Genomic DNA, 14,979 nt, shown 5'->3' with positions numbered 1-14,979 from the left:
CTAGGGTATCGTTAAGCAACATGACATGTAGTAAGGCAGTGGAATACACAAAATAAGCACTTTGTGCACAGTTTGCCCGATTACCCCAACAACTGCAAAGGCTAGAGGGGGATGAGCCTGGATTACCAAACAGCCTCTTAATGTAGTTTTGGAATTATATAATACATTCAACAGGGAAAGATTCTTTTTCACTGAGCTACTCTCCTTTAAGTAGTTCAACTTTATGAGGCATGTCTGACCTTTCAGGGCATATTTCCTGAGAAGGATTCAGAGAAAAGTGTCCTCTTCTGTCCTTTTAAAATGTCACATTTCCTAAAATGAACGAAAAGTAGGAAAGTATTCCTACTCTGAAGCCCCAAAGAAGACAGTATGCAAAATCATCTCTTTTACTCCAAGCTTATTAATAGGGGCAAAAACTAGAGTCTAATCACTATGCCATTTAAACCTGCATTAAATAATCACAGACCACCAAAATAGGCAACAGCCAGCCTCTGTACACCTCAGCTGCCTCCTACTGGGCTTGACACTACTAGAGATAAGACTTCGTTCTATGTGTTGTGATATAATCTCACCATACTTAATCTAACTTTATTTTGTGTCAAGAAACTTTGAATATAATTCTTTTTCTAAAAAAGTGCTTTTCAGAACAAATGTTCAGGGAACATTCCCACTGTAGATGTCGCTTGAATCTATGAGTTTGTAGTTTTTATCAAATTAAAATACTATGTGCTGTTATTTCTTTATTTTTTCTGTCTTAACCTCCCGTCTCTCTGAGACTCCAGTTACACGTATGTTATGTCACTCACTGGTGTACCACAGGTTAATGAGGCCCTGGTTCTTTTTTTTTTTCCCCAACCTTTTTCTTTCTTCTGTGCTTCAGTTTGGATAATTTCTATTAATATATCTTAAAGCTCCTTGTGTTTTTCTTTTCTTCCATGGTGTCTTAATTGATTGTTAATCCCATCCAATGAAATTTCCATTTAAGATATTGTATTTCAGGGCCAAAAGTTGCATTTGATAATCTTTTTAAATGTCTTCTATTCTCACCTTATTAGGTTCACGCTGTCCTTCAGATCCCTAAACACATTTATAATAGTTGTTTCAAAATGTTCATCTGCTAATTTCATCATTTCTCTCATTTTCAGTTTCTTTTTTTAATGGGGTTCCTCTGTATATATTTTACTTCCTCACATGTCTGGTTGTTATTGATAAGATATTGGATATTGTAAACGTTTCATTGTTCAGTGTCTTAATTTTGTTATCTTCTTTAAGTGTTGAGTTTTGTTTTGGCAGGCAGTGAAGTTGCAGAACAGCTTGATTTTTATGAGTCTTATTTTTAAGCTTTGTTAAAGCATACCTAGAGTAGCTTTTACTCTGGCTAACTTAGCCCTACTACTAAGGCATGACTTTTCTTGCACCTCAGTACTTGAATATTCAATGAAGTGTCTACTGTGGCTGTTCAGAACTCTAATGTCTCCCAACCCAGTGTGAACTGTGGAATTGTTTGGCTTATAATTCGTTGGTAGTTGTTCTTTCCCTAATATTTTGTCTTTGCTTGGCTTTTGGAATTTATGCATATGCATATGCAGCTTACTATCCAACTCAAGACTCAAAGGGACCCCATTCAGATTTCTGAACCTTTCATCTGATATTTCTTTCTCTTTGGTATTCTGCCTAGCAAATATCAGCCACCTCAGACTTCCTGAACTCGAGTCTGTCTTGGCTTCCCCCTTCAGTACCCTGCTCTGTGTCACTGTCCCACAAGTACCTCAAGGTAGAAAGCCCAGAGGTCATAAGGCTCATCTTCTGTATTCTTTTTTCTCAAGGATCACTATCCAAGGCTGCCTGTTGTCCAACGTCTGCAAACAGTTGTTTCAGCTATTATATCATTTTTTCTAGTTATTCACAATGGCATGGTGAGTGCTGTATCAAGCACTTTGTTGTGGCTGGAAGCAGAAGTCCCAGATACTTTTGATATGTATGCCATCTCGTTTAATTCCGACAAACCTGCTAGATACCAATTATCCCCACTTTACAGAATTGGCTTCTTTAGATTAAATAACATGCCCATGGTTAGATAGCTAGCAAGCATTAGGAAAGTAGAATAGATCCCAGTAGTGTGGTTAATGAAGTGTTCAGAGAAAGCATAAATGTAGAATGAAGCACAGCAAAGCCCCAAGACCGGCCTTTAGCCTATGTCTTCCTCCCTCTTAAGCCCTTGAGCTAAAAGTACTCAAACCAGCTCATGAGATAGCTCTACTTCATGCATTGTCATCATATTCATTTCTTAGTATTTTTGTGAAGGAGGACGAGGCTCAGGGAAGTAATGAACTATTGAACCTTTTCTTCTTTTTCCCAGTTATCTGTGCAAAGACCATCTCCACATTTCAGAAATAAGGATTTGTAGCAAACAAGCAAGCTACAAATAAATATGTCACAGGCTGGAACAATTCTGCAATGAAGAAATTTTTAGTAGGGGATTTTTCCTTCTTTTTTGTTTTCTTATTTGGATGATATAACCTAGATAATAACCATTCTCTCACACTACAATAAATACAATAAACTTCCCACCAAGCAGTTTGTTATTTGAAAGCTGGAGACCATCCTCATTTTTAGCTGCGGACGTGGATTATTTGAGGAAATTATTTCCTGACTCAGGCTTGTTTGTCAAGTCAGTACACAGGAGACTTAGAAGCCCTCTGTAAAAGCTTTCCTTCAAAGCCCTGCCTTCGTTAATTTGCTGCAATGTTAGTGACTGTTTGTTTTCTCCTCCATTTTTCAGCAGTGTTATAAATGCAGTTGAGGTTCAAGATCTTAGAAGAGATATAAGACTTTTCATAAAGAAAGATTTGGAGGCAGATCATGTGATTATCAAGGAGGCAGATCATGTGATTGTCAAGGTGACCTATATAATGCCTGAATTTACTTATTAAGTTTTAAAGCTCTATACAAATATGAAGTAGCATCATTCTTTCATCCTTCTTCTACAAGCACATTGTCCCTTTAGAGTTGTTCAATACGCTCTTCAACCAGATAAAAAAGCATTTTTTTTTTCATTTTCCTGATAGTCATTCTCTTAAAACTTTCGTAGTTTCAAGGTCACTAAAAATATTATAATAAGAACATTGGATGCTTTATTCCTTAGTAATATAGTAAACAGTCTTCTTTTAAAAAATTACAGATTCAGGAGGACATGTCCAGGTTTGTTACAGGGGTATATTGCATAATGCTGGGGTTTGGGCTTCTAGTGAATCTATTACCCAAATAGTGAGCATACTACCCAGTAGGTGGAGATTTTGAGGTAGAGTAGGGTTTTCCAACCCTTCCTCTCAACCTTCCTCCCCACTTTTGGACTCCCCAATGTCTGTTGTTTTCATCTTTATGTTCACGTGTACCCATTGTTTAGCTCCTGCTTGTAAGTGAAAACATGCGGTATTTGACTTTCTGTTTCTGCATTAATTCACTTAGGATAATGGCCTCTAGCTGCATCTGTGTTGTTGCCAGGGAGATGATGATGTTCTTTTTTATGGCTGCGTACCATTCCATGATGTGTATGTACCATGTTTCCTTTGTCCAGTCTACCATTGATAGACTCTTAGGTTGATTCCATGCCTTTGCTATTGTGAACAGTGCTGCAATAAACAAATTAGTGCAGGTGCCATTTGATAAAATTATTTCTTTTCCTTTGAGTAGATACCCAGTAGGGAGACTGCTGGGTCGAATGGTAGTTCTATTGTTAGTTCTTTGAGAAATCTCCATACTGTTTTCCATAGTGGCTGTATAAATTTACATTCCCACGAACAGTGTATATATATTTTCTTTTCTCAAAATCCTTGCCAACATCTGTTATTTTTTGACTTTTGAATGATAGCCATTCTGTCTGATATCAGATGGTATCTCATTGTGGTTTTAATGTACATTTCTCCAGTGATTAGTGATGTTAAGCATTTTTTCATGTTTGTTGGCTGCATGTATGTCTTCTTTTGAGAAGTGTCTATTTGTGTTCTTTACCCACTTTTTAATGGGGCTATTTGTTTTTTTCTTGTTGATTTGCTTAAGTTTCTTAGAGATTCTGTATATTAGTCTTTTGTTGGGTGTATGGTTTGCAAATACTTTCTCCCATTCTGTAGGTTGTCTGTTTACTCTGTTAATTATTTCTTTATAGCAAACATTCTTTTTGCATTCTTTCGGGTAAAGTTTAGTACCTCTATGATGTGCACAGTAATTTCAGGATTTTGGAATTCTTTTCTTCTTGGAAAGAAAAGTTTCATTATTTTAGCCCTAGTTTCATCTCTGAAACTTCTGAAACTATTCCCAAACTGTTGAAAATTATCAGCAAAACTCTATGAATCTAAAAGACCGCAGAAGAAGGCTGGTCAAATAGCATACATTGTGTGAAATGAGACATGCGGAGGACAGAGAGAAGGGGCTAGAAGTAGAAAAACAAATGATCTTCAGTGTTTTCTTCCCCAGCAGTTTTCCTCTCTGGCAGTAATCCTTTTAGAACTAGACAGGCATATAAAGCACAATGTAATAAATGAATACCAATGACAGTCTTTTTTTTTTCTGGTTCATTAATTTTGCTTAAAATTGACTTGAAACGCATGTATAAGTACACGTCAGTGGTGACACATTCACTTTAAAGTTTTAAAATGTACTAATCCATTCTATACATATTTATAGAAAGGGTTCTTGACAATACATAAGTTCTTCACGTTCAAGACCTGTCTTAAATAGTTCAGTTGAATCCTTTGTTGTAGTAATACACAGTTTTTTTGTTGTGATGGTCATTAATACTTAGAAGATATTTTTCTTGGATATTTATATGTTGTTACATAGTTTTCCAATTTTTGAAAAGTAGTCTTTGCTTTGTTCTATTTTTGACTATTTTTAAGCCTTCGCATTTTATGTCAGCTTCAAAATTAAGATTCTCCAACAAGCTCAAGCTTGAAACTCAGAGCTCTAGAATATCTTTAGAAAGCTGTCTGCAAGCCACAGTTGTAGTCTATTCTTAGAGCAGTACCTAACAGCAGTGGAGTTACTGCATTAGAGCTACCTGGGAGTGTCTGTGAAGAATAGATTCCCCTGTGAGGCCCTATACCCACTGAGGAGTATTTTGGGGGGTGGGCCCTGGGAACCTGCCTCTTAATTTAGCTCCGCAGCTGATGCTGTGCATACTAAGTTTTGAGACTACTGTTGCCTTTTGGTATATGTCAGAGACTTTGTCTGAGAGCGTCGTTCTCTAAAATGCCATCAAGTGTCTTGGTCCTCAAAAAATAGGGTCGAGGCCAGGAGTGTTGGCTCACACCTGTAATCCCAGCACTTTGGGAGGCCAAGGTGGGTGGATCACAAGGTCAGGAGATCGAGACCATCCTGGCCAACATGGTGAAATTCCGTCTCTACTGAAAATACAAAAATTAGCTAGGCATGGTGGCATGCACCTATAGTCCCAGCTACTCAGGAGGCTGAGGCAGGAGAATCGCTTGAACCCAAGAGGCGGAGGTTGCCGTGAGCTGAGATCACACCATTGCACTCCAGCCTGGGCGACAGAGCGAGACTGTCTCAAAAAAAAAAAAAATGGGTTGATAGAGAGTGGAGTTTACCTACAGTGAATGCACTTCTGTTCCTTTTGCAACCCCTAAGTCCAGATCCTTTGAGTCTAAACAGGTATTCCCTTTCAGTTGGGAAGTTAATAACTTTTTTCTGCAGCTTCCAGGTATTTGTGGGAACACTGATTCTGAAACTTTGTTAAGATAAAGGCAGTAGAGGTTTCTTTTTCTTAAGGAAAGTGAGAACACAACATGCTTAAGTCTTAAAAAAATTGTTAGACATTGCCGTGTCACCTTTGTTCTTCAGTGTTAATGGTCTTGTTAAATTATTGTCTTTTTTTTTTTTTTAAGAACAAAGCAAGTCTCTTGCTTGAATTGCAAGTATTAGAAAAATGTTTCTTAAGTTGATGTGTGGACAGAATTCGGGGGTCTGTGAACTTGGATGGGCAATAATTTTGTCTTTATTTTCACTGACCCCAAGTTGAAATTTAGCATTTCTGTTAATTATGGCCATAGGCAGTAAACCACAGTAATTCATTTACCTGTGATTTCATTGCCAATAGAAAGCACAGATATTTTCGTGTTATATTATTTGTTGTTGCAGACATCTCAAGAGTGTTTGTGCTCATCATGTCTTCAGCATTATAGTAGATATTAGACCAACTGCTAAATCTTGTTATATAAATCTTGTGCATTCATATTTAAAATTATTTGATACTGTGCGCTTCGATATAATTTCTTTCGAAATCTTATGTTTTTTATTTTATACTTTTACAAATATTATTCTGAGAAGGGATCTGATCCATAGGCTTCACTAGACTGCCAAAGAGGATCAAATACAAAAAAAATAGGAAGAACACCTGTCTCGTCTAGAATCTTTTCATCCTAAATCATTTTCCTTTCTTTTCTTTTTTGAGATATTTCTCTTAAATAAATTATTTTTTCCTGTTATAGTCATCTCATCATTATATTTTTTTTAACTGTAGCTGACTCCACTGGAACCCATTCTCTGTACACAACATACAAAGATTATGAAATTATGTTCCATGTTTCTACCATGCTGCCATACACACCCAACAACAAGCAACAGGTAAGAGATCGTCCTGTTATCTGTGTTTTCACCCTTGTTCATTTCCTCTAGAAGCCTAAGTGGCAAGTTTGCAAAATCTTAAACCAGAATTTAGTGTTGCACCTGTCACCGCAGCGGGAAACTTTGTGCTTTGTGGAAGTAAGGAATAGCAGATGAGCTGAAAACAAATGAAGAGACACAAATTTTAGGTTAACAGCCAGCTGGATGCCTTTGTGAATTAATCATTTGCTTTTCACCCACGGGGATTGAGGTTTTCATGAAATTTGAGGAATAAGTTGAAATTATTGGTGATTACAAGACTCTGCAGGGTTGCAAAGAACATCCATGAGTGGGTGAAGTTTCATCTCAAGAGGTCAGTGCACAGAGTAGGAAAGTTCTGAGGTTTCATTATAGATTTCAAAGGAGATATAAAATACTAACTTGGAAAAAAGTCAAATGTCAACAGAATGATATTCTTCCTTACCATGTTCATTGGGAGATAGCAAAGAACATAAATAACAATTGCGTATGTGCACATCATACACAGAGCTTCTCTTAAAATGATCTAAAAGCTCAATGCCTAATTACTAAAGTGTAAGTGAGGTAGTAAAATGTGGAAACTAAGCGGTGACAGACTGTTACAGAGCAAACTGGAAACTGGCACTATTGTTTTAGGGAATATGTGGTAGTTGATTTTTAAAAATATTTTAAAATAAATAATAGCGAATTGAAATTTAAAAGAACCAGAGAGCTAACACACTCTTCTTTTAAAAGCTATTGCAAACTTGAGCAGTCCAGTTTTACTTCTAACCTTCAAATGGATATGGATTTTTGTTTTTGTCAATTGTTGTGCTAACAGAGCACAGGCCAGCTGCAGAATGAATCACATCCTTTTTCACAGAAGTTGACCAAACACTGATCTAATCTAACACTTTATCACTTTAGGTTTGATTAAATCACAAATCTAGGTAACAAAGTTTTGCCTTTCATGATTGCCAGTGTAATAAAAAATAGGGAGCAAAGCAATGAATCAGCTATAAATCTGAAGTAAACCTGTTTTAAGATAAACTCCCTGATCTGTACTTTGTTGATAATTTGTTTTATGCAAATTCCAGATTTTAGCTCTCTTTGAAAGAAAAACACCATGCTAAGAAAGGCATAATAAACTTATTCTGACCAGTCAGTAGATAAAAAATTTAACAACATTAACAAAATGATCCTTAAAGAGAGCATAAAGGCTTATTCTGCCTGATCACTTAGAAGAGAAAGATGAGATTTGTAAGGGTAAAAAATTTAGTAACAAGATGGGATTAATTATTTGTAACTAAATGAGTTGAAGTGGTAGGCAGAGAAAGTGGGCATTTAAATGGCAGCTCCCTAAATTATTTAATTTTGGAGTCCAATCAAGTCAAAAATGTTATGGTCATAAATCAGAATGAGAAAGAAATTGGTACTGCAACATATCAAGAAATTTTCACTCTCTAGCCAAAAAAAATTTATTTTCCTCTATATAGATTACTTTATACTTGGGAAAAAAAAAGGCAAGAAAAATGTATCTTTAAAAATTCTTTTGCAAGTATTTTAAATAAAATATTATTTTTCATTATATGTAGTATAAGATGGAAAAATGGATTTGTTTCTATTTGGGTCCTTTATTAAGACATTTATTTTTATATGTCAAGCCATATTTTGAAGAAAGAATAATATTACAGAAAATGACATCATTTATGCAGGAATGGCATAACATGTAGATAAATAGTATTTGTTTTTGGTATGTCCAAGATCTTGAGTAGATTAATAATCTTTAATTATTGGTATGTTCTGTAGAGCCATCAATACACACCAGCCTTTATTTTCATAACGTCTGTTTGTATATCGTATTTAGAAATGAACTCAGTTGGTGGGACTGTAAACTAGTTCAACCATTGTGGAAGTCAGTGTGGCGATTCCTCAGGGATCTAGAGCTAGAAATACCATTTGACCCAGCCATCCCATTACTGGGTATATACCCAAAGGACTATAAATCATGCTGCTATAAAGACATATGCACACATATGTTTATTGCAGCACTATTCACAATAGCAAAGAGTTGGAACCAACCCAAATGTCCAACAACAATAGACTGGATTAAGAAAATGTGGCACATACACGATGGAATACTATGCAGCCATAAAAAATGATGAGTTCATGTCCTTTGTAGGGACGTGGATGAAACTGGAAAACATCATTCTCAGTAAACTATCACAAGGACAAAAAACCAAACACCGCATGTTCTCACTCATAGGTGGGAATTGAACAATGAGAACTCATGGACACAGGAAGGGGAATATCACACTCTGGGGACTGTTGTGGGGTGGGGGTAGGGGGGAGGGACAGCATTAGGAGATATACCTAATGCTAAATGACGAGTTAATGGGTGCAGCAAAACAACATGGCACATGGATACATATGTAACAAACCTGCACATTGTGCACATGTACCCTAAAACCTAAAGTATAATTAAAAAAAAAAAAAAAGAAATGAACTCAGAAATAAACTGCTTCATTAGAAGACAATTTGGGATGCTTTCAAATTCCTAAGGTTAAAAGTACATTAATCCTGAACATTCTAACTCCCAATTCGCAACCCTAATCTAAAAGGCTATTATTTCTCCCAGCTGGCAGCCAATACTAGATCACTGATTTTACTGGTATGCAATTTGTATGCCTTAATGTCACTAGAGAATTTTTTTTTTTTTGAGAAGGAGTCTCGCTCTTTCACCCAGGCTGGAGTGCAGTGGCGCGATCTCGGCTCACTGCAGGCTCCGCCCCCCGGGGTTCACGCCATTCTCCTGCTTCAGCCTCCTGAGTAGATGGGACTACAGGCGCCTGCCACCTCGCCCAGCTAATTTTTTGTATTTTTAATAGAGACGGGGTTTCACCGTGTTAGCCAGGATGGTCTCGATCTCCTGACCTCGTGAACCGCCCGCCTCGGCCTCTCAAAGTGCTGGGATTACAGGCGTGAGCCACCGCGCCTGGCCGAGAATATTTTTTTAAATACACGTTTTATAAGTACAAGCTTATATCTAATGGATAGTTTATATAAATGTCACACTTGTTTTTCTTTTTTAAGAGCCTCCGTACAGTAAGTTTGAGAAACACAAATTTTGTCCTATTTTTCTTTACACTATTGAATTACTGCTGAAAGGCACTGACCTAGGATGATTTGGGGTGCCTGAGTTTGAAAGCCACCCATCCAAAATCCACTGAATGTGAAACAGAGGGTGTCCCTAAGCAGCTTTCATTGCAATTAAAGAAGCTGTTTAAACCTGAAATTTATCTGCTTTTAATTGTTGCAACATTCTGGAATATTATTCTTTTCTACATGCCCAGCTTGTGACACAAAACATATATCAGAAAACACCTTAGCCACATTTTCTTTCAATGAAGCCAATTAAACCAGAACCCAAATTACATTGTAATTATCTCAGCCATTCTCATCTTTAAAAATCTTCCCTATGGCACATGTTTTTCTTATGTGAAAATGGAACAAAACTGTTGTTATAGAAACTGAGGGTTTGGAGATGTTGGGACCTGGCATAATATGCCAGATATTGGGTAGATCTATTTGAATGGCTGTATCTTTTATGCAAATTTCAGAATATTTGTTTCTATGTTCTTCCTTAGAGGGAATAAGGCAGGTGAAAACATTGACAGTACCTGTGTAGATTGCCTACCTTAATGTGTACTGATTAGGAATGAATGTTTTAAATACAACTATATAAGGGAATTGGGGCGGCGGGGGAAGCAAATTATTGTTATTTATGTTGGTTGCTTATTTTTTCTTGTAGCTCCTGAGGAAGCGGCACATTGGAAATGATATTGTAACAATTGTTTTCCAAGAGCCTGGAGCACAGCCGTTCAGCCCAAAAAACATCCGATCCCACTTCCAGCACGTTTTCGTCATCGTCAGGGTGCACAATCCGTGCTCAGACAGTGTCTGTTATAGGTGTGTATGGGTGTCACAGCAGGGGCTCTGTGGATGTTGGCTGGTTATCACACAGAGGCCCCATTCAGCTCTGCATTCTAAAGTGGCAATGGGAAGTCTATTACTATTTCTTTTTGTCTTTAAACTATGCATGCGGATGGCTGAATTCACATGATGATGTAATCTGGTGGCATTGACATTACCCAAGCATGTTGATTAGACACCTGCCGTTTCCATTTGCACCTCCTCCTTAGGTGATGTCCTTCATCCATACCATCTGGTCACCAACCAACTAATTACTCATATTGCTAATTATATTTTTCTTTTGACATGGCAAGAGCAGAAAAGAACGATTATAATAAATAGGGAAGAGAAGTTAATTTTTTGAAAAGCATTGTTATTAAAGAAGCCTAAATCCTTGCCTCTGACTTACTTGATTTACATTAGCGCTCTGACTACAAGCTTAGAAGCGCTTCTATACTTTATTTAGCATTATTGAAATTGTTTCAGTGTCACTTGTTGACGTAGTCACATGAGTATCAGAATTCAGGCTTCTATCTGCAGAGACCTTTCTTTGTAAGAATATTAGAGAGTTAGGAGTTGAAGGGGATAGGGACCTGTGATGCTAGCTTGATGTGGGTGTAGTGCCAGAATGTGTAAGGGTAATGTTCTGGCATTTGTAAGATGTTTTTAATGTGCATCAGTTCCTTTCAAAATATGGACATTTGGCATATCTTTCCATCCCTAAAAAATGTTACCTGCACAGCAAGTGACCTGTGCAGGTTGACAGTTTGTGAGATCTGCAATTGTGTATTTCTAGGGGTAAGGCAGATTAATTCTAGGAGTAGAGTAAGTGTAGCTTAGGGAAAAAAAAAACCAAGTAGAGGTTATGTTGGTCTCCTGCTGGCTGTCACCATCCTTGCACATATCCTAATAACTGCATTGGTTGAGCTCTTGTTGTAAGCCCCAAACTATTCTAGACATCTTACATGTATATCCCATTTAATCTTTAAAACCTATGAGGTAGGTACTGCTTTTATCTCCGTTTTCAGATGATGAAATTTAAGCCAGGTTACTTGCCTCAGGTTAGCTGGCTAGTGTTGAGCAGAATTAGACAGGAATGCAGTCAGTTTCATTCTAGAGCCCAGTCTCTTAACCATGCTGCTATGCCGCCTCTCTCACATGCTGGGAAAGCTGGGTTTTTCACTCCGAGCTCCCAACACAGAGGCTGTTCCAGAACTTCTCAGGTGCTGAGCCTAGGTGAACACCCAAGACCAGGGAGGTCTGTGGTTTCCTAGGGTTGGGGCAGAACTCCCAACAATGAAGACCTAGATCTGAAACCTCTTATCAAGGAAGTAGTGTCTGAGAGCTGCTCTGGTTAGTTGTAGAATGAAAGCACAGAACAATGGACTATAATTGGAATGGATAACTATTTGCATTTAGAAAATACTCTGAGCAGTTAAAACATGCTATGTACTAGATTCATGCAAAGGATTTCATACCACTTGACAGGTAGAAAGTTAAGCCCATTTTGAATGGGCACTCCAAAGTTTGGGGAGTGGAAAGCTATGCAGTTTCTTTTAAAGAGAGTTTCTTCTTTTCAAGCCTTTGTCTAAATCAGTACCATCCAATGGGACTATAATGCAAGCTACGTATTAATTTTACACTTTCTAATAGCCAGATTTTTTAAAAAAGTGCCAACATATAGATGAAGTTAATGTTGATACTGTTTTTGACCCATTTATACATTTCATTTACTCAGTATATCTAAATATTATTTCAACATGAATTAACGTGATTTCAGCATTTAACAATTATTGTGACATCTTACATGGTTTTTTGGACTAAGTCTTTGTAACCTGAAGTACATTTTACACTTACCGCATATCTCAATTAGGATGCTAAATTTTCATTGGTGATACTTGATGTATATTTAGATTTCATAAAATTTACAATGAAAAGGTAGATTTAATATACCCAGATTCTTCCAAACGGACTTTTTAAAATCTTTAAAATAACAGAATTAAGTATCCGTTTTTAAATCATATGTTAATTAAAATTTAATATAATTTGATATTCCTCGGTCACACTAGACACATTTCAAGTGCTCAATAGCCACAGCTGGCTGTGGCCACTGTAATGAACTGCACAAGTCTAAAGAGACTGCTAAGGGAGGTGTGTTCGCCTTCTTCAGTGCTTTGTTTTTTTATTTTTATCATCCCTCCCCTGAAAATTAGGATTTTTGCTTTCTCTCTCTTATTTTTAATCTGTTGCCTGGAGAGCTCACCGTTCGAACCCCATCATTTAACGCTAGGAGTCTTTGCAGGGAGGGGGATACTGAACACCACTGCTCAAGACACGTGGGCAGGTCTGGAATTTCCTAGTTACCAGGCTTGTTTGAAGGCCCAACACACAGCTTTTAAGCTGTGAATTTTGGCCTGTTTATAAATCCAAGAAAACATATCAGTTTGTAAAATCACTGAAAGAAATCACAAGAGATTATAGAGTAGTGACCTTTGCCTATTGTAAACTTTAAAGATCAATAATTTTTTGCCATCCTTCTGAAAAGAGGCAGGCACACCTCCTCAGGTATGTGGTGATGTCAGGAAGTGTTTGAAGACACAGAATAAACAGGACACCTTTCTTCAAGCCTGTAATGTTGGGGGGAGGCAGGGTAAGGATGAGCTTATTTTCTCATGAAAATAAATGTATTATGAGGTAGAATGGAAAATATCAATTTTCGGATAAAACATGGGTCTTCAAAGAATTTTTACACCTGTGAGTTTTTCTCAAACCCCAGCCACTCCCCGAACTACTAGGGATATGAATTTATAGGCCTGTTTTATTAGGGGTGGTTTGGTGGAAAAACTTAGACATGGGTTGATTTATACTCATTTTATTTAAATCTAATTTAATTTTATCCCTAAGTGATATAGCTAGAGTAACTCAAATGCTTTTTAAAAATTTTTTTAATTTTTTTATTTTTATGGGTACATAGTAGGTGTATATATTTTTGGGTTACATGAGATATTTTTATATAAGCATGCAATGCATATAATCACACCAGGGTAAATGGGGTATCCATTACCCCAAGCATTTATCCTTTGTGTTACAAACAATCCAGTTATACTCTTTTGGTTATTTTTAAACGTGCAATTAAATTATTTTTAGCTATAGACACCCTGTTGTGCTAGCAAATAACTAGGTCATATTAATTCTTTTCTAACTGTTTTTTGTACCCCAAGTGCTTTTTAGCATTTAAAACCTCTTGGTCCCAACTTTCTCCACCATGAACACACATACTTATTTACTTACACCTACCTGGTGTCTGAACTGTGGAAAGGGGAAAAGTTTCCTTGAAAGAGTGTCCTACAATAATAGTGCAGAGAGGTGTGGGGTCATTACAGGCTGAAGTTATATGGATATTTATGAGAAGATGGGATTTGATGTGTGTGTTAAAGCATAACTGGATGGAATTCAATGGGAAAAAGAGAAACCATTCTAGGAGGGGTCAGTGGAAAGGACAGAAGCCTAGAAATGGGAAGGAGGATGGAAAGTACAATAAAAAGGCTACTAATGCAGAAAAGATGACCAGGCAGTAGAGGCCTCCAGAATGCTAGGCCATTAATTCAACATTACATAAGTAGAATTCTAGGAAAAATTATCCAGTGTTACCATGCTAGGTAATTTGTACACAGAAAGGTAAATTTGGAGACTGTCATTATCCATTTATTTTTCATTAGTTCTTTATCCAGCCCTCAGCATGTGTGTGCTAGACACTACTCTGGACCCTACGATGTAACAGGAGAACAAAGAGAGAAAAATCCCTATAGTGGATCTAGAGATGAGATCTCAAAATAATGTGGTATTATACCTCCCTGGGCACTAGAAAGCTTATATAGGAATAACTGACTAATTCAGACTAATTCCAGAGGCCAGTTAATGGGAGTCATCATATAGCCAAGAACTCGGAAATCAGTCACTAAGTCTGCATACTAAAGCTTATCCCATAACTGATAAGAGAGCCCTCCAGTCTCTATTGTTTTATTTGTATCGTTGCAGTGACCTTAATTATCTGATCCCAGTTGATAGAGAAGATTAGAAGCAACAAAATAAAAAAAGAAGAAGGAGCTGTTAATAGCGAGCATGTACTGGAAACAAATATTTGTTTATTGATAGAGGAGATGCTGAAAAACTATTCACATCAAAGATATGAATTCAGTAAGCATAGCAATCTGGGGCCATTTGATTTTGGAGCAAAGAACCAAATACAGTAGTTCCTCCTTATCTGTCGGGGATATATTCCAAGACCCCCAGAGGATGCCCAAAACCATGGATAGTGCCTACCCCTATAATACTATGTTTGTTCCTATATGATAACGTTTAATTTATAAA

General features: G+C 37.1%; 1 protein-coding gene across 13 annotated transcripts in view; it reads left to right on the top strand.

Annotated features, from left to right (window-relative positions):
- The window catches only part of SIPA1L1 (signal induced proliferation associated 1 like 1), a 425,147-nt gene that overhangs the window by 335,418 nt on the left and 74,750 nt on the right, over positions 1-14,979 (top strand). For all 13 annotated transcript variants that reach the window (XM_032180041.2, XM_032180040.2, XM_032180036.2 and 10 more), the window contains 2 exons: positions 6,536-6,639; positions 10,448-10,605. In XM_032180041.2, coding sequence (XP_032035932.1) covers positions 6,536-6,639; positions 10,448-10,605 — 262 coding nt within the window. The remainder of the gene's footprint in view (positions 1-6,535; positions 6,640-10,447; positions 10,606-14,979) is intronic.

Source organism: Hylobates moloch, unplaced genomic scaffold (assembly GCF_009828535.3).
Source record: "Hylobates moloch isolate HMO894 unplaced genomic scaffold, HMol_V3 SCAFFOLD_16, whole genome shotgun sequence".
NCBI classification, from domain to species: Eukaryota; Metazoa; Chordata; class Mammalia; order Primates; family Hylobatidae; genus Hylobates; species Hylobates moloch.
This window is presented reverse-complemented; position numbering and strand designations above follow the sequence as displayed.